Source organism: Rhamphochromis longiceps, linkage group LG10, assembly GCF_057381845.1.
Source record: "Rhamphochromis longiceps isolate RC_006_pf linkage group LG10, R_longiceps_female_GT1.1, whole genome shotgun sequence".
Classification (NCBI taxonomy): Eukaryota; Metazoa; Chordata; class Actinopteri; order Cichliformes; family Cichlidae; genus Rhamphochromis; species Rhamphochromis longiceps.
In genome coordinates, this window is record NC_140566.1 from 852,566 (window position 1) to 870,697 (window position 18,132).

At 39.4% G+C, this 18,132-nt stretch overlaps 1 protein-coding gene across 1 annotated transcript; it reads left to right on the forward strand.

Moving 5' to 3' along the window:
- Positions 1-1,489: 1,489 nt before the first annotated feature.
- On the forward strand, positions 1,490-11,032 carry LOC146660084 (uncharacterized). Its single transcript, XM_085419519.1, has 4 exons — positions 1,490-1,614; positions 3,216-3,294; positions 8,194-8,441; positions 10,840-11,032. Exons 1-4 carry the CDS (start codon positions 1,589-1,591, stop codon positions 10,955-10,957), a joined length of 471 nt encoding a protein of 156 aa, XP_085275645.1. The 5' UTR covers positions 1,490-1,588; the 3' UTR covers positions 10,958-11,032.
- The last annotated feature ends 7,100 nt before the right edge of the window (positions 11,033-18,132 follow it).

The window sequence follows — 18,132 nt, forward strand, 5'->3', positions numbered from 1 at the left end:
GTTTGATTCCATAAAAAGTGACAAAAACATTAGTGTCCGTTGTGCGTGGGAAGAAAACTTCTTTTTACAGCGAAGAAAAACCCCTAAACTTCCGAGCAAGCACCGAGTAGCTACGACGTAATGGGAAACTCACAGAGAAACTCGTGGATTCTTCCACTGACCGCGGCACACCTGCACCAGGGTAAACCTCCGCCTACCCTACTCCTGCTTTACAGGTGAAAATAGAGTAAAAGGACCCCTAGTCTTTGACTTTATTTATTTTCTGCTGTGTTTTACTTGCATCTATTTGAAAGACTGAGTGTAAACACAAAAAAAATATATTTTATGTGCTGGAATGTGCAGAAAATAGGTTTAAATGTTAAACAAATTTCTTCCAGTCAGAGAAACAAGTTTTAAAAAGGGACTTTTCCATTTGATTACATTTCGTATGATGGATTATGTAGAAAAAGTAGAATTGGGCTGAAAGATCTATCGCTTTATCACCTCTTCAGGTTGTAAATCGTGTTTTTAAAAAGTAACTAAGTAACTAAGTAATTAATTACTTTTGAAAATAAGTAATCAGTAAAGTAACGGGATTACTTTTTTGGGGAGGTAATCAGTAATTAGTTACTGATTACTTTTTTCAAGTAACTTGACCAACACTGCTGATAAAAGCACTGGGCTATCCAAACCATTGAATTCATCATATGGCACTGTAATGCCAAAGTATCTGTGGGCGAGATGTGCAACCCCAACGAATGTGTGTAAATTTTAGAATGTACTTGGGTGCAGAAAAACTCTATATATAACTGTGCCATAGCCTTCAATAGTTTGGGCCTTGGTGACTGCTAAAAGCATACAGATACAAGTATTCAAGTATTCAATTAGAATAATCAGTGGCAAGTCACTAAATAGACAATAGCACTGTTACAGAATAGCACTACCCCCTCGGTGGACTGGTGCTGAAAACACCTGTGATATGATTGAGCTTCACATAATTTATTAATATTTACTAAGGTGTTAGTAAAACATTATCTCAAATGAATTCCAACATGTTTCATGTGTTTAATTACATGAAACATGTTCTTATGATTTTAAACTAAATTCTGTTCTCATAATAGTAGTTCCCACAGCCTTAGCTGGGAATTTTATTACTATGACATCAACAACTCTGCTGACTAATACATATTTGAAGCTATATGGAGGTAAGCTTGTAGCATTAATTATGATGTAAAATAATCTCCCTAACTGGATGAATGTGTGCTGCCAGGACAGCTCACCTGTTAATCAGCACGTGCCAAGTCACGTGTTGCTGCACATGTTACATCAAGGTTTTGTTTGTAATTAAAGGTGACACTGAGACAGTCAGATTGGAAAGGAGGTTTGCACACCAGTGTGTATGCCAAGTGCTGCGTGCGTCACTAAACATGACACTGTTGGACAATGAAGGGAAGAGAACCAGAGGAGGAAACTGAACCTGTGATTAGCAGGAAGGACAGGAAAGTGACTGATAGCACCCAGTAACTAACTTTTAACTGAACTAGTGTAGGTTTTTCCATTTTCCTTGGAATACCTTTTTAGTTTTGTGCGCAAAGTCTTTGGGCCAAACATGAGCTGCATTCCTGCCTCACATAGGTAAGTTACAAGATTTAAATACTCTTACCTTCCACCTACCCACTTTCTAAAGGTTTGAGGATATGAATTGTGTGTTATGGTCTTTACCTTAATGATAATAGAAAATGCCTTGTGGTGACTGCAGTCTGAACTGGCAACAAATGAAGTAATTAATTATTTAATAAATGTGTGGAATAGAGCTGTGTTGAACTACACAGTGACTATACTAAATATTGCTGACCAGTATTTCAAAAGACCTAAATGAATGGCAATGCATATACAGAAACCTATTGTATGTTTATTTATATGTAATATGCCATAAAAGTCTTTATGAGTAGGTCTGGTCTTTCTGTTACAAATATATTAATTACAGCACATATATTTGAAAACTAGTAGTAGTGAAAACAAATGTTCTTGTACCCTTCCCCCCTCCATGGGGTTGAGGCATTAATCAAGCTTGTACTTAGTAATTAGCTGCAGATTAACTCAGCAGGAGAAGCTGTCTCCCTCCGTATACCTACAGTATACCATATAACACTTGACATTTTTCTCTACTGCAAAAACCCTGTAAATCATTCCTCAGTCCACTGCTTCCTGTAAACTTGAACTAAGCTGGACATTCCTAGAACCCTGTTGGAAATCTCTAGACTTTGAGAGTGTGAGGTCTCTGATAGTTAACATGCAGATTTCATCCTTACGCATTTCAGTCCAGTCTACTAATGCCCATCAGCACCTTGTATAAACACTACAGTTTCATAAATGTGTCATGTATATCTTATCTTTGATTTTTATACCTTGAGTTAGATATTCTTTCAAATCCAATTTAGAAATTTTGAACCCTATGTCGCCAAAGTGTTTCAAAAATATTTGTGACAGGATTAAAGAAATGATGGAATGTCTCACATCCAATGAGGCTACGCATGTAGGAATAAAAACCATATCTCAGAGAGGCACACTCTGGAAAGTAATTCATTTCCATTCAGTTTTATTTATAGAGTGCTAAATCACAGAAAAAGTTGCCTCAAGGTGCTTTATACTGTAAGGTAAAGACCCTACAATACTATGAAGAAAACCCCAACGACTCCCTGCTTGGTCCGCCTTTGGGCAAGGACTTGGCAACAGTGCGAAGGAAAAGCCATTTAACAGCAAGAAGTCCAGGCTCAGGAAGAGGCAGTCATCTGCCTCAAGCAGTTGGGGGTGAGGGGAGGAAGACAGGAAAACAGACACATTATGGAAGAGAACCAGAGATTATTAATAACTAATGATTAAATGCAGAGTGATGTATAAACACAAAGAGTAAACAGATGTGAGCAAAGAAGGAACACTCCAGCAGCCTAGGTTTTCTCTAACTGAGGGATCAGGGTAACCCGATCAAGCCCTATCCACGAAGAGTGTTTCACCACTGCGGAGGCTGTGTCCTGCGCAAAATGTGAGGATGGCATTCAGATGACCAACACCAAATCTTTATCAAGTGAACGGGAACTGAGGAGATTACTAGAAGCCAAATACAGAGTGTGTTGCTAAAAGAAGTAAAACAATGGCAATCACACCCCTGGCTTACATCTTGTGTGTGTGTGTGTGTGTGTGTGTGTACGTGTGTGTGTGTGTGTGTGTGTGTGTAGTATGAACACCATTCTCACTCAAGTTGAATCTCAGATGGAGGAGTGTCCAGTTCAGAGGAGAGGAAGCAAAGCCTATCAGGTAGGTTTTTTATTCAGTTCAGTTTTATTTTTATAGTGCCAGTTCACAAAAACAGTTACCTTAACCTCCTAGGACTTGGCGTCTACATATGTGGACATCACATTTTAGGTTATTTAGACCAAAATACTCAATTTTGCTCTACATGGGCCTGATATCCACTTATGAGGACAATATACTGCTACTGTTCTATCAAAATTTTAAACGAATATCCTCATATGTGGCTCTCAATTTTCTTAAAAGCAAAGATGAGTAAAAATAAAATCTGGTAATTCTTTGTTTTTACATTCATCGGGCCCCAATAAGCCCAAATATCAAAGAGAAATTAAAAATGCATGCTGTCTATGGGTAACCCTGTTAAGAGATCTAAGGTTTTTACTCACTTGAAACGTCTAAATTCTGACATAGCATTTTTACAGGAGACTCATCTTCGCATTAAGGATCATTATAGGTTATATTGCCCTTGGGTAGGTCAGGTCTTTCACTCAAATTTTAATTCGAAAGCTAGAGGAGTGGCCATTCTCATTAATAAGAAAGTTCAATTCTCTTCGACCGATGTTATTGCTGATGGGAATGGTAGATACATCATTGTTGCTGGTACCCTAATGCAGAAAAAGGTTTTGTTGGTAAATGTATATGCCCCGAATTTTGATGATGCTGAATTCGCTAATAGATTGCTGAGTAACATCCCCTTTCTGAATACACATTTGCTGATCCTTGGTGGTGATCTGAATTGTGTTTTTGATCCAATTTTGGATCGATCTAGTCCTCGTAATTTGACTCCATCATCTATGTCTAAAACATTCTCAGATTTTATGAAACAGAATGATCTTGTTGATCCATGGAGATTTCGCAACCCTTCAATCAAAAAATTTTCGTTTTTCTCTCAGGTCCACCAGTCTTATTCCAGGATTGATTATTTTTTCATTGACAGAACTCTTAATTCATGTGTTAATTCTTCCGACTATTCTGGTATTGTAATATCTGATCATTCTCCTCTGCTATTGGATGTTCAGCTTTCTAACCAAAAACGTAGTCCTCCACTTTGGAGATTTAACTCTCTCCTTCTGGCGGATAAAGAATTTTGTGAATTTATTTCAGGCTCTATTGAGGAGTTCTTGTCCTTCAATCAGGATGATTCTGTTTCATATTCTCTGCTATGGGAGACTCTTAAATGCTACCTGAGAGGTCAAATTATTTCTTACTCTGTCCGTGCTAATAAAAAGATTAATGCCAGGCTTAAAGAACTTATAGCTGCAATTAGTAACCTTGATCAATGTTATACACTGAACCCTTCTCCAGAATTACTGAAGCAGCGCCTTGATTTGCAAGCAGAATTTGATCTTATGTCAACCAAAGAGGCTGAGCACTTATTACTACGCAGTCGTGGCTCATATTACGAATATGGTGACAAGGCTAGTCGCTTGTTGGCACATCAGTTACGACGTCAGGCCTCCTCGCGTGTGATACCCAGTATTAAACACTCTTATGACAATATTACTACAGATCCCTTGGAAATTAATTCTACCTTTAAAACATTTTACTCTTTGTTGTACAGGTCCGAATTTCCCACGGATAAAGCTAAAATGAATGCATTTCTTCATAATCTTTCAAACCCTGTTATTGGTGCTAATGATGCGGGGCAATTGGACTCCCCATTATCTGTTGAAGAAGTATTAAAAGCTATTACAGTTATGCAGTCTAATAAAGCCCCGGGCCCGGATGGGTTTCCAATTGAATTTTATAAAACATTTATTGGTAAATTGGCACCATTGCTTTTGTCTGTGTTTAACGAATCCTTGGAAACGGGTTCATTACCGCCTACTTTCACACAAGCAACCATAGCGCTCCTTCTCAAAAATGACAAGGACCCAACCTCCTGTGGTTCCTACAGGCCATTATCTCTGCTTAATGCCGATGCAAAGGTATTGGCTAAAGTAATTGCATCTCGCCTTGAGGATGTGCTTCCTCGAATTATATCTGAAGAGCAGAATGGCTTTATAAAGGGACGGCAATTGTTTTTTAATACCCGTACACTCTTTAATGTTATTTACTCAAAGCGTCTATCTGAACTTCCTGAACTTGTGATTTCTTTAGATGCTGAAAAGGCTTTCGATAGGGTGGAGTGGGAGTACTTGTTTGCAGTTTTAGAGAAATTTGGTTTTGGCGATAAATTTATTTCCTGGATTCGGCTTCTTTATTCATCCCCTAAAGCCAGTGTTCATACTAATGATGTTTACTCTGATTATTTTGCGCTGGGTCGTGGTTGTCGTCAAGGTTGCCCTTTGTCTGCCTTACTCTTTGCCATTGCCATCGAGCCTCTGTCTATTACATTGAGATCTTCTTCTGTATTCAGGGGAATCATCCGTAATGGAATTACACATAAAGTATCATTGTATGCGGATGACTTGTTATTATATATGACTGACCCTGCATGCTCCATCCCTGCTGTTTTAAGTATTCTGGAGAACTTCAGTTCGTTTTCAGGTTATAAATTAAATTTGGGGAAAAGTGAGTGTTTTCCTGTTAATACGGCAGCACGACAACTTCAACAGTCTGATCTACCCTTTCGTCTCAGTCCATCTGGGTTTAAGTACTTAGGGATTAACGTGATTCGCTCTCTAGCTGGCCTTAAATCAGAAAATTTGTCTCCTCTTATATCAAGGATCGCATCTGATATTCAAAGATGGGGTAATCTCCCCCTTTCTTTAATCGGTAAGATTAATGTTGTTAAAATGAACATCTTACCAAAATTTTTATTTTTATTTCAGTCAATTCCCTTATTTTTGCCGAAATTTTTTTTTGTTTCACTGGACAAGATTATTGGTTCTTTCATTTGGGGAGGGAAGCCACCTAGGGTCTCTAAAACTTTGCTGCAGCGATGCAGATTTAGTGGAGGACTTGCATTACCTAATTTTTTAGTCTACTACTGGGGCGCTCACATCCATAAACTTTGCTACTGGCTAAAATCTTCTGGTTCCTCGTGGTGTAAATTGGAGCTGTCATCATGTAAGGGCTCTTCTTTACCGGCTTTGCTCTATTCCTCTTTACCCGTAAGACCCTCTCTGTACACTGATAATCAGGTGGTTCTTAACACAGTCAAAATCTGGTTTCAGTTTAGACGTCACTTTAATTTTGTAATGCCGTCTTCCTCGGGTCCTCTAAGCGACAACCATTTGTTTCCCCCTTCACTTTTGGACTCGACATTTTCAGTGTGGTGTGACAAGGGTATAAAACAGTTCAAACATTTATATGTGGATGGTGTTTTCGATAGTTTTCCCAACTTGTCTTCTCGTTATAATCTCCCTATGACCCATTTGTTTCGCTATTTTCAAATTTGAAATTTTGTTGCCAAGTGTTTTCCAAATTTCCCCTCTTTGCCTCCAGAACAGCAGTGGGAAACTACGTTATCATTTATTCCTCATCACAGAGGAACCATTTTGAAACTCTATGATGCTATCCTGTCTTTTAGTAACCACTCTAATGTTAAGCTTAAGTGTACATGGGAAGGAGAACTGGGAATTCGAATACATGAGGAGTCTTGGGAACAGGCTATAGCGAGGGTACGATCTTCCACCTCCTGTGCTCGTCTTGGACTTATTCAATTTAAGGTCATACACAGGGTGCATTTCTCTAAGTCTAGACTTTCTGAATTGTATCCAGAAGTGGAATATAAATGTGATAAATGCCACGGTTCTCCTTGTCACCTTAGCCACATGTTTTTTCTGTGTCCTGAGCTGGAAGGTTTCTGGACAGGGTATTTTGCTATTATGTCAACTGTTCTTGGGGTAACTCTTCATCCTTGTCCTCTGATTGCTGTATTTGGGATTCCTGTTCGTTGTGTTTTTTTTTTTTCATATATATATATTTATGTATATTTACTTAGGAAAATGAAGAAAGGTTGATTGTATTTTGGTAACTGCAAGTGCTGTTGTTTTCTTTTTTCAATAAAAATATTTTCCAAAAAAAAGTGCATGCTGTGGAAGAGTTCGGGTCTTAGGAGGTTAAGGCACATTAACATTCAACACAAGCACAAGCAGAGAAAATCCCAACAATCATATGAACCGCTGTAAACAAGCACTTTGGCAACAGTGGGAAGGAAAAACTCCCTCGTAACAAGAAGAAACCTCCTGCACAACCAGGCTCAGGGAGGGGCGGCTAACTGCCTCAACTGGCTGGGAGTGAGGGGAGGAAGATGGGACAAAGGACACCCTGTTGAAAAGAGCAGATTAATAATAATTAATGGTTAAATGCAGAGTGGTGTATAAACACATGAGTGGAGAAGAAACAGCAGCTTATTGCAGGACTCAGGACTCACCTGATCCAGCCCTAACTATATACTTTGCCAAAGAGGAACATTTTAGGCTGGATCTAATGACAGTTTTTACAGTTAACACCACCACATGAGATGTAATTAAAGCCCAGACTTTCATTTTAATTCAGTGGGTTTAACAAAAGTAAACCATTTAACAGTTACAGCCATTTATGTCACTGTGCCTGATGAAACACACGTTGAGCAGTCGCTCACTGATATTGCTATCACATGTAATGAAACCTTCTTCAAAGTCATTTAGGTCTGTTTCTCTCTTTATTTTGTTTCAAAATTTCAACTTTTCAGAATATCAGCCGTGTAATTGATGCTGCAGAGCTTGTCTGAGTAGCATCTTCACTGTGGTTTTCATTTCATTCCTTTTTATAATAATAATAATAATAATAATAATAATTCTGTTAATTTGTAACCAGTTGGCATTTATTTCAGTACCTGAAAAAACTAAGGAGGCTGAGAACGTCATCTACTGAAATAAGATTGTATTATTTATGAGCACATGACTTTCAGTCCTTACAGTTACTTATTTTCAATTTACATTTTTTAAGAGCATTATGAATTTGTTCCCTGACCAGATCTTCCCTGAAGCCAACATGAATGAAGAGTCAGATTATCCCGAAGACTTTGTTTATAGGAGGGAGCGTCTTCCCTCTATTGTTGTGGAGCCCACAGACCACAGTGAACAGGAGAGTGGGGAGCTGCGCTGGCCTTTGGGATGTCCAGTGGGTAGCAATGTGGAGGAAGAACTTGATGACAACAGAAGTGCTGATCACATGACAGAGAGCTCTGTGGATGGACAGCAGCAGGAGGACAAGGAAGAAAGGTAAAGAGCAGATAATTATAATTTCCAGCACTGAGTCTGGGTCCTGGGAACAGCCATGGAAGCAGAGGAATCTGCTCCCTGAGAAATCAAGGCACTTCATACAACTTGCCTCTTTAACCCAAGCACTTTTTTCACAAGTGCTTACTATCTAGCATTTATCCTCTATTGCAGTGGTTCCCAAACGGTTTTTGCTAGGCCCCTCTTTGTTTTACAAGAAAATCCCACTGCAGTTTATTTCACACCTTTTGTAAACAATGAAACTAATAAAAGTAAACTGCAACAAATTACAGGTTGGAGTAAAATAAACTACTACCTCTTTTAAATAACAGAAAAACAAACCATCTTTATGGTGTCATTATTTTGCATGTGGTTGTTTTTTTTTTACCGTGTACTAACATTCAACACTGCTATCAATTGATGCAGTAGATATTTTTCAAAAAATGCCTCTCTGTGCAAAACAACTGTTGGAATCTGTTGGTCCATGATGTGGACAGCCCAGCGTGTGCTCCCGACGCAGGGGAAACAAATTCTGCCAGGGATACCTACCGTGGCACCAACGTTGTGCAGGTGAAGCCAAAAGCAAGATATCCTTCATCATATTTTCCAGTCTTTGGCTTGGAAAGAAGTTGGTTTGGAAGTGTATTTGGCGATGCTTCATCTTCCGCTTTGCCCCGTCTCTTATGCAAGCAATGCCCAAGCATTCTTTTTTTTGTTCATACCACGCCGCCCTTGCAATGGCTGTGCTCCCAGACTTTGGGAACCACTGCTCTAATGGATGCACTGTAGAGCAGCTTGGGGTTAGTATCTTGTCCAAGGATATTTGACATGTAGATTGGGGCAGCCAGGAATCAAACCACCAGCATTCTAACTAGTAGATGACTGCCTCTAACTCCTGACGTAAAGCCACCCCAAACAACAACCACTCTCTGAAAAAGGGAGGTGCTCTCACTTGGTGTTGGCTCTCTCTGTGCTGCAGCATTTTGGATACAACTACAGGCTTTTCACAGTTTTTACGACAACCTGATAATAATGTATGTTGTTGTTGTTCTTTCCTTTTTAATCACTGAGATAGAATTTAAGAGATAATGCGCAAATGGAAGAAAGCAAATATTTGTTTAATATGCATATTTAGGGACATTTATTAGTCAAGAACAACTTTCCTCACAGTCTGGTTAGACACCCTGTTTATAAGATTTTTAAGGTGAACTACAATCATTTTAGTTTTATCTCACTTTAGAAGCAGAAAGTTAGCGGCCATACAGGTCTTTATGTCTTTAAGACATTCCTGCAGTTTAACTCATTGGTGTGTGTTATCTGGCTTCATGGACAGATAGAGCTGGGTGTCATCTGCATAGCAGTGTAAATGTATGCTATGTCTTCTAATGATGCTGCCTAAGGGAAGCATGTATAATGTAAACAGAATTGGTCCTAGCACTGAACCCTGTGGAACTCCATAATTAACCTTAGTGTGTGAAGAGGACTCTCCATTTACATGCACAAACTGGAGTCTATTAGATAGATATGATACAAACCACTGCAGTGCAGTACCTGTAATACCTACAGCATGTTCTAATCGCTCTAATAGGATATTATGGTCGACAGTATCGAACGCTGCACTGAGGTCTAGCAGGACAAGCACAGAGATGAGTCCACTGTCAGAGGCCATAAGAAGATCATTTGTAACCTTCACTAAAGCTGTTTCTGTGCTGTGATGAGCTCTGAAACCTGACTGAAACTCTTCAAATAAACCATTCCTCTGCAGATGATCTGTTAGCTGTTTGACAACTACTCTTTCAAGGATGTTTGATATGAAAGGAAGGTTGGAGATTGGCCTATAATTAGCTAAGACTGCTGGGTCTAGAGATGCTTTTTGAGTAAAGGTTTAACTACAGCCAGCTTGAAGGCCTGTGGTACATAGCCGATTATTAGAGATAGGTTGATCAGATTTAATATTGAAGCATTAACTAATGGCAGGACTTCTTTGAGCAGTTTTGTAGGAATGGGGTCTAAAAGACACATTGATGGTTTGGAGGAAGTAATTATTGAAGTTAACTCAGAAAGATCAATTGGAGAAAAAGAGTCTAAATAAATGTAACTAGTGTTAGCTGTAAATAGCTATAGGTCTGTGGGATGGTTATGAATATTTTTCTCTGATGGTTAAAATTGTATTTGTGAAGAAATTAATGAAATCATTACTAATTAAGGTTAAATGAATAAATGATGAATTGTAAAATTTCCTAGGTTTACGGAGAGCTGCTTTAAAAAACAAAACAAAAAAACAAAACAAAAAAAAAACCAACAACAGAGCAATAAACTAATTTCCAAGGCTATGAATGAATGTGAAGATTTTTAGTTCCTGTATCAAGTCAGTTAACCATTACCAATTTTTATTTCGTAGCTCAGTTGCCAGGAAGTCTTCTATTGGCCCATCCCAGACTCAACTGTCTCTCATCCGGCTAACTCCGCCCACCTCCCCCACCACCCCTGATGCTGCCCCACCCTGCCTGAGGAACTGAAGCAGTACAAGCATTAAAATATACTGTGTGTAACGTTTTTCATGGATATGTGTTATTGTTGAGTAATATTTTACTACCTTGCTAATAAATTACAAAAATTATAAAAAAAATATATATTTTATAACCACAGTACTTTTATCCTTCTTGGATTGTGAAGAAATGCCATATTTTCACATACATTGTCTGATTTTGGTCAGAATTCGTAATGAAAAATTCATTATTAAAGTATATGCTGTTACAGCGAGTCCTTTACTACTAAAAAATAAAATAATTTGCATTGCCAGGTCATTATGGATGATTACGGTATAATAATAATAATGGGTTTTTTTTTGGTTTATGTTTTTACATGTATCCATAAGCTCGACATTTATGGCAGGAAGTGCGCTGACTAAATCCTGTGCTGACAAATGATGGTAATCATAAAGTCAAGTCCACCTTTTAAATTCACAAATTTAAATTGAAGGTTTATGACAAATTATTTTAAGACTTTCAGATGCTAAACATTTACCTAAAAGATACAGAGATATTTTCCCTTTAACTTTTCTGGCTGTGTGCAATGACAGTTTAACAAGTCAAGTTCATATCCACTAGTCTCATCCTAGAGTTTTAACTTTTACCCCCTCGCTACAGAGCCTAGCAGGTTACTGCACTTGCCATGTTATTATAGTAGCTGTCCTCTAGAGGGAAGCACAGGAACACACATAACTGGTATCTTTTCATGGGACAGCACTGAAGATATGACTTTGATGCGATGTAAAGTAGTCGGTGTACAGCTTGTATAGCAGTGTCTTGATGCATGCTCAGTCATTCAGGTAAGTAAATCCCAAAAAGTTGATTCTGTTCATCTGCAGGTTTCCAACCTTATAAACAGGACATTTGCACAATGACTGAAACCAGCACCACTGAATGAACAATGGGCTGGGAGGTCAGTTTATGATCATTAATATGCAAACTGTCATGACCATTGATCAACAACCACTGATCAAAGCCCACTGACTTAATTTAATTATTTAATCTTGTAGTAAATTAAGTTATGAAATTGTGTTTAATATTTTTATATATACTCTCAGTTACCTTAGTGCAATCAAAAAGATCGACCCTCTGTGAAAGGGTCCTCTCTCTCTCTCTCTCTGGTTGTGTTACAATAGCAAGCAAACTGTACTGCTGAGGGGCTTTATTGAATGGACCCCAGCTCCTGTCTCTTGTTGTCAAATTCTCAAGCGAAACAAGGACAAGGACAACCAACCACTGACCACCAAGTAGGTTGGTTCAGATATTTCATGATGATTTCCTGCTGCCATTACCAGTGCCTTAATAATTGTTTGTTGTTTTTTTTTAATTTTTTTTTTTTTTAGATGTAGGGGAGAGGTGGATTGAAATAACTTTCATGAACAAATGAATGGCCTTTCATGGCGAAACCAGATGAGGTTTGACTCCATCAAATAAATACTTCAAATGAGGGGAGAGAAAACAAGGGAAGTCAAACTAAAAACCAGACATGCAGAGCAGCAATCACCTGAATGGGGAAACAAGATTAACTTACATTTGTGTATAAAGTAAAGCAATTAAACATATTGGAACACATTTGAATGTTTAATCTTTATGATTAGAAATAAAGAAATAATTCACTGGGGGTGGATAGTATAGTCTGAGTACAGCACACCTCCAACCCCTCACCTAAACTGTTGAAAATGGAGTGTGTATTTTTTGGGGTGAATACTCTAAATAACATAAGCCACATCATATCAGTATAACTAACCACATATATTCTCTGTCTGTATTTACAGTAATAAGGGTCAGCTAATTAAAGTCAACTTCTTCTTTGTCTTTATCGAGGGATGAAATAGAAAGTTTCCAGCAGTGCCTAGTGTCGAAGATTAAAAGTCTGTCAGTCACTCACAAAAAAGTACACCTATTGTTTTGGTTTATTATGGATATAGATTACCTTAAGTAGGACAACTGCAATTTGTTTTCCTTACAGTTGTACACTCACCATGTTTTGCACATCACTTTACATTTCCCTTTCAACACTAGGCACTCCTATAACTGCACTTTCAGCTGTTCTTCAGGTGCTAAAAATCCTGCTTTCTTGTGGCAGCTACGTTCCAAGAAAAACAATGAAAGATTCCCGAGTGTCCTGCTGTGCTGTGTGTAACCTAAGGCCCTTATTCAGATCCACTGTAAAATCAAATTAGTTCCCACAGCTTTTAAAAAATTTAACAAAAAACAAAGTAAAAATTACTTAAGATAAATAAGTTAGGGCAACTTATTTATTCTGAGTTATTTCTCTGAACTTAAACAATGTATGGAAACTCGTTGCCTCAAAAAATGTAAAGCTTACGTAAAGATAACTATGTTAGGACAACATAGTCATTGCAAGTACACAGTACTAAGAATAACTTTGGTTTTTTTTGAGTGTGCAATACTAATTGTTTACCTACGGACAAACATTTCAAGTTCTGCTAAACTAAAAAACAATTTTTGGTACCATACTATTTTTGATTTTGCTTACATGACGACGAAGCACGAAACCGACGTTGACGAAAATGCCCTGGCCACCGCTGATGCTGTAGTGGATACCAGAGGCACTGCCTCGGGCCACCGGGTCGTCCACTACAGTCAAAAGGTCCGTGAAACCTTGCGACTGTGGCAGAGGACCAACCAGATCCACATGCACCTGATCAAAACGCTTCCCTGCGTTGGCATGGGATGTACGCCACTGCCCAGTCTTTCACCGATTTGCGAGGGGCCGACCAAACGAACCTAGAGCTGACCAGCTTGACTGAGGCCCGGACACCTGGATGAGAGAGGACGTGTACTTACTGAGTCAAAAATGCAACAACGCCACAAAGAGGCGCCAAAAAGGGGAACTACCGGACGTGGACGGTCGGTGGAAACATCGCAAAGCAGGCTAGGCCCACCGTTCCACATGGGTCAGTCCTCCAGTGCAAGGCCCGTTTGCTCAGACTGAAAGGCAAGGACGTCCAGGTTAGCACGCTGGTCAGCGGCCATAGCGTCAAAGTCTATGCCGACATAAACGGGAGAAACCAGCACGGTCAACAGACAGTCAGCCACGCAGTTAGACTTACCAGCCACGTGCTGAATGTCTGTCGTAAACTTGCAAATGGCTGCCAACTGGCGCTGTTGGCTCACGCTCCACGGGTCAGAGACCTTGGACATTGCAAATGTCAAGGGTTTATGAAAGCTACGACCCTCAAAAATGTCGCGTCGCGAGGTGTAGGGCCAGTAACTTCCTGTCAAAAACACTATATTTGCGCTCACTGTCCCTGAGCGTGTGAATGAAAAAGGCGAGCGGTTGCCAGACACCGGAGACCCGCTGTTCTAACACGCAGGGGTGGATGTAGAGAAATTTTCTGAGGGGGGCAAAGAAATCAAATTGGGTGGCAAAATAAAGCCTTTTTTCAAACACATATGCAGGTGGTTACATATGGTGGAAATGATTCAAACGCAGTAAGTATACACGTTTTTCATATAAATATAGTCTGTAACTTAATTATTTTCTGTAGCCTACATAATTAAACACTTTAGTTATATAAAACATGTGAGTTTTGATTCTATGTACTATATAGCCTGTATAATAAATAAATATGTAGCCCAATAAGTATAAAATCCAGAAAGCTACACAACATGGAGCGGTTCATTTACAAATACAAGTCACAAGTCCAAGTTTTTTGGTAGAAAAAAATCAAATTGTTACATGCTTAAATTACACAAAATGTCAGAAATCTGCACTGTCATGAACAAAAATGATTTGTTGGATTAACCCTCTGAGGACCAAAATATAACTGGCCATTTTTGACTCCTTTTGATTTTACATTTGTATTTCACCTTCAAATTGTTTCATTTTGGGGTTTTTTCCCCTTTGCCTTGTTTGGTATCATGTTTTTTTTCCAGCTCAACCTCACGTGTCTTAATTTAGTTGTTTTTTCATTGACATACTGTATTAGTATTACTCTCCTGAAGTCACACAAAAACTTAAAATCCTAGTAGTATTTTTTTTTACTGTAAAAAAACCACAGACATGTTGAGTAAATTATATATATATTATAACTTGAAATGCAAATATAAATTGTACATTTTGAAAACATATGCACACATTTTGTGACCATATACAACTATTTATCTAAAAATGCAGCCAATACACCTGCTGTTGTTTAATTTTGTACAATCAATCAAAAATATTAATAAAACTTAAATGAGAGAACAATCAGGTGTCGCAATAAGATGTCCCACAAATTATGTGTGCCAGTAAAAAAAAAAGTGTTTTTCCACAAAAAGACAGAGGAGAACACCACAGGGATAAACCTGCAGGTCTGACAACAGGAGGTGTATCACTCCATTGGTTTTCTACTTGGTGAAAGTGTTTACATTGCAATGTGCCTTTGTGACATTCATTAGTGCCCTCACTGACACCAAAACAAAACAGCACAGCACAGGAGTCCGAGCAGTACAGGTGGCCAACCCGGGAGCCAGCGACAGAGATGAAACGGGTCCGGAGGCCGGCCACGTAGAAGGCAGCGGCGGCGAGGAAACAATTCAGGCGGCCAACAACGCTGACGGCAGTGGCAGCAGCGACAGAGCCGGTCCGGAGGCCGACCACGCGGAAGGCAGTGGCGGCGACAGAGCAGGTCCGGAGCAGGTACTAGAGTTAAATATAAACGCTCCAACTAAAGAAAGAAAAGGAAGGTCGTGGGCTTCTTTGTCTACGAGAATATTATTGTGCAGCTCAATTAAGACCATTGATATGTCTCTGTTGTCCAGATTACACCGCCGGATGGAAAGATGTTGAAGGAACAATAGTTAAAGGAAAACCAGTTACAGCTTTAATATTGGACATAAAATTGCAGAATAAAATACACATGGAAGATGAACCCATACTACAAATAATAATATCTGCTTGGAAAAAAGTAATACAAATTTGCGGTTTGGAAAATGCCTCCAAGGTTTTAAGATGGTGAGCATATGATTCAGATTTTATCCCAAATCAGTACGATAATAGATTCAAAAACTGGATTTCAAAAGGTATAACTAATTATTATTCATTTGTCCACAAGGGGGCATGCCAAAGCTTTGAAAGGAGTAAACATGATTTAGGCTCAGACGACTTCTTTAGATATCTACAGGTCAGAAATTATTTTAATCAAAACTTAAAAGTGAACCTAAACGAATTACAAATTGTAGAAACATTTTTATTATTAACCAAATCTGGAGCGCAAAGTAAAATTATTTCCAAACTATATAACAGCATCCTGCGGTGTAAAAATGACAGCACTCTGTATATTACAGCAATGTGGGGAAAAGAAGGTAATTTGTCAATTACAGAGGAGTGCTGGGGCCACGCATGCATGATACAGTGGGCTACCACTGGGTCTAATGTTTGGCGTGAATTTTGCTGGAAAAGCATTATGAGATTTTTCATCACCCCTGCTCAACAAAGATATCGAGGAATTGGTGATAAATGTTGGAGATATGGGGGAGATGGAGCTAACCATTTCCATATCTTTTGGGATTGCAAAGTTATTCGCCAGTATTGGTCTCTAATCCATGAACATCTACAAATTGTTTTTTCATTTGTTTTTCCTTTAACCTTTGAGACCATATTTTTGTGTTATGTACCAGTGGATAAACTGAATTCCAGTGATAGAAGACTCTTGTATATCCTACTGGCCGCAAGTAAAAAGCCTCTTACGAGGAGATGGCTTAAGCCTGAACCACCAACGATGGAAGATTGGATACACTCTGTACAAGAGATCTATACGATGGAAAAATTGTCATTTTCTCTTAAAGTTCAGAGGGATACCTTTTACAGAATATGGTCTAAATGGACAGAATATGTTAAGCCTGTGAGGTGTGATTTTTTTATGAACCATGCTTTTTTTTACCTTAAAGCTCTGAGTATTATGCGAACTTACCCACCCTGCTACCTCCTAACCCAAGTCTTTTTTTCTTTTTTTCCCTCTTTTTTCTTTTCAACTATAAGTTAAAAAATGTGAAAGCAAAGATAGTGTAAAAAGCCATACTACTGTCGTGTTCAATTGCTTTCTCAATAAAAGAGATAATGTTATAAAATTTGCATTTTACAATTCACAGTTTAGAGTGGTTTAAAGTGAACAGTGTAGCAGCTTGTAAACTTGAGCAGATTTTCTTGGGAGTAAAAATTGTCCATAGAACAGCATGTCAGAGGTAGTGGTGTGTAAAGTGCAATAGAATCAGTTAATGGTTTGTGTGGGTGTGTGCGGTGGGGGGGAAGTGGGAGAGCCGGTAGTGAGTTCAAGAGTCTGATGGCTTGTGGGAAAAAGCTTTCCCGCAGTCTGGAGGATGTGGCCCAATACTGCGATAGCGTCCGGATGGAAGGAGAGAAAAGAGTCCATGTGAGGGGTGTGAGGGGTCAAGCACAATGCAGGAGGCCTTACTGGTGCAGCGCTTGTGGAAGATGTCCTGTAGCAGTGGGAGAGATGTTCTGATCTTGGCAGCTGCTTTAACAATCCTTTGTAGCTAGCTGAGGTCGCGACTTGGCAGTTTCCAAACCACACGGAGATGCAGCTGGTCAGAACGCTCTCTATGGTGCCCCTGTAGAACATGGTGAGAATGGAAGGAGGAAGGTTGGCCCGCTTCAGGCGTCTTAGGAAGTGGAGGCGCTGCTGGGCCTTTTTGGTGATGGAGGTGGTGGTCCAGGTGAGGTGGTCTGAGATGTCAACTCCCAGGAACTTGCGGTTGACATGCGGTTAACAGTCTCTGCCGTGGAACCGTGGATGCTGACTGGCGTGTGGGTGGAGCGAGATTGTCACAGATTCGGACGGACTGAGGCCTCTCTGACAGGAAATCTAGTATCCAGTGGCAGAGAGAGGTGCTCAGTCTCAACTTGCTAAATTTGTCTAACAGTTTTTGTGGAACAGTCGTGTTGAATGCTGAGCTAAAGTCTATGAACAGGCATCTTTCTTGTCCAGGTGGGAGAGGGAGAGGTGAAGTGCAGTGGAAGTAGCATCCTCGGTCGACCTGTTCGGCCGGTATGCAAACTGCAGCAGATCCAGTGAACAGAGGAGGTTGCCCTTCACATGTGCCATGACAAGTCTCTCGAAGCACTTCACAGCTGTTTGATGCAGGCTTGTACTATCTGACGGCCTGAATGCCCTGCCATAACCTGCAAGAGTTTT

Coding starts and splice junctions, on each gene's coding strand:
- LOC146660084 (XM_085419519.1), top strand. CDS start 1,589: ATGAGCTGCATTCCTGCCTCACATAG. Junction 1,615..3,215: donor TGCATTCCTGCCTCACATAG/GTAAGTTACAAG, acceptor GTGTGTGTGTAG/TATGAACACCATTCTCACTC. Junction 3,295..8,193: donor GAGGAAGCAAAGCCTATCAG/GTAGGTTTTTTA, acceptor TTCCCTGACCAG/ATCTTCCCTGAAGCCAACAT.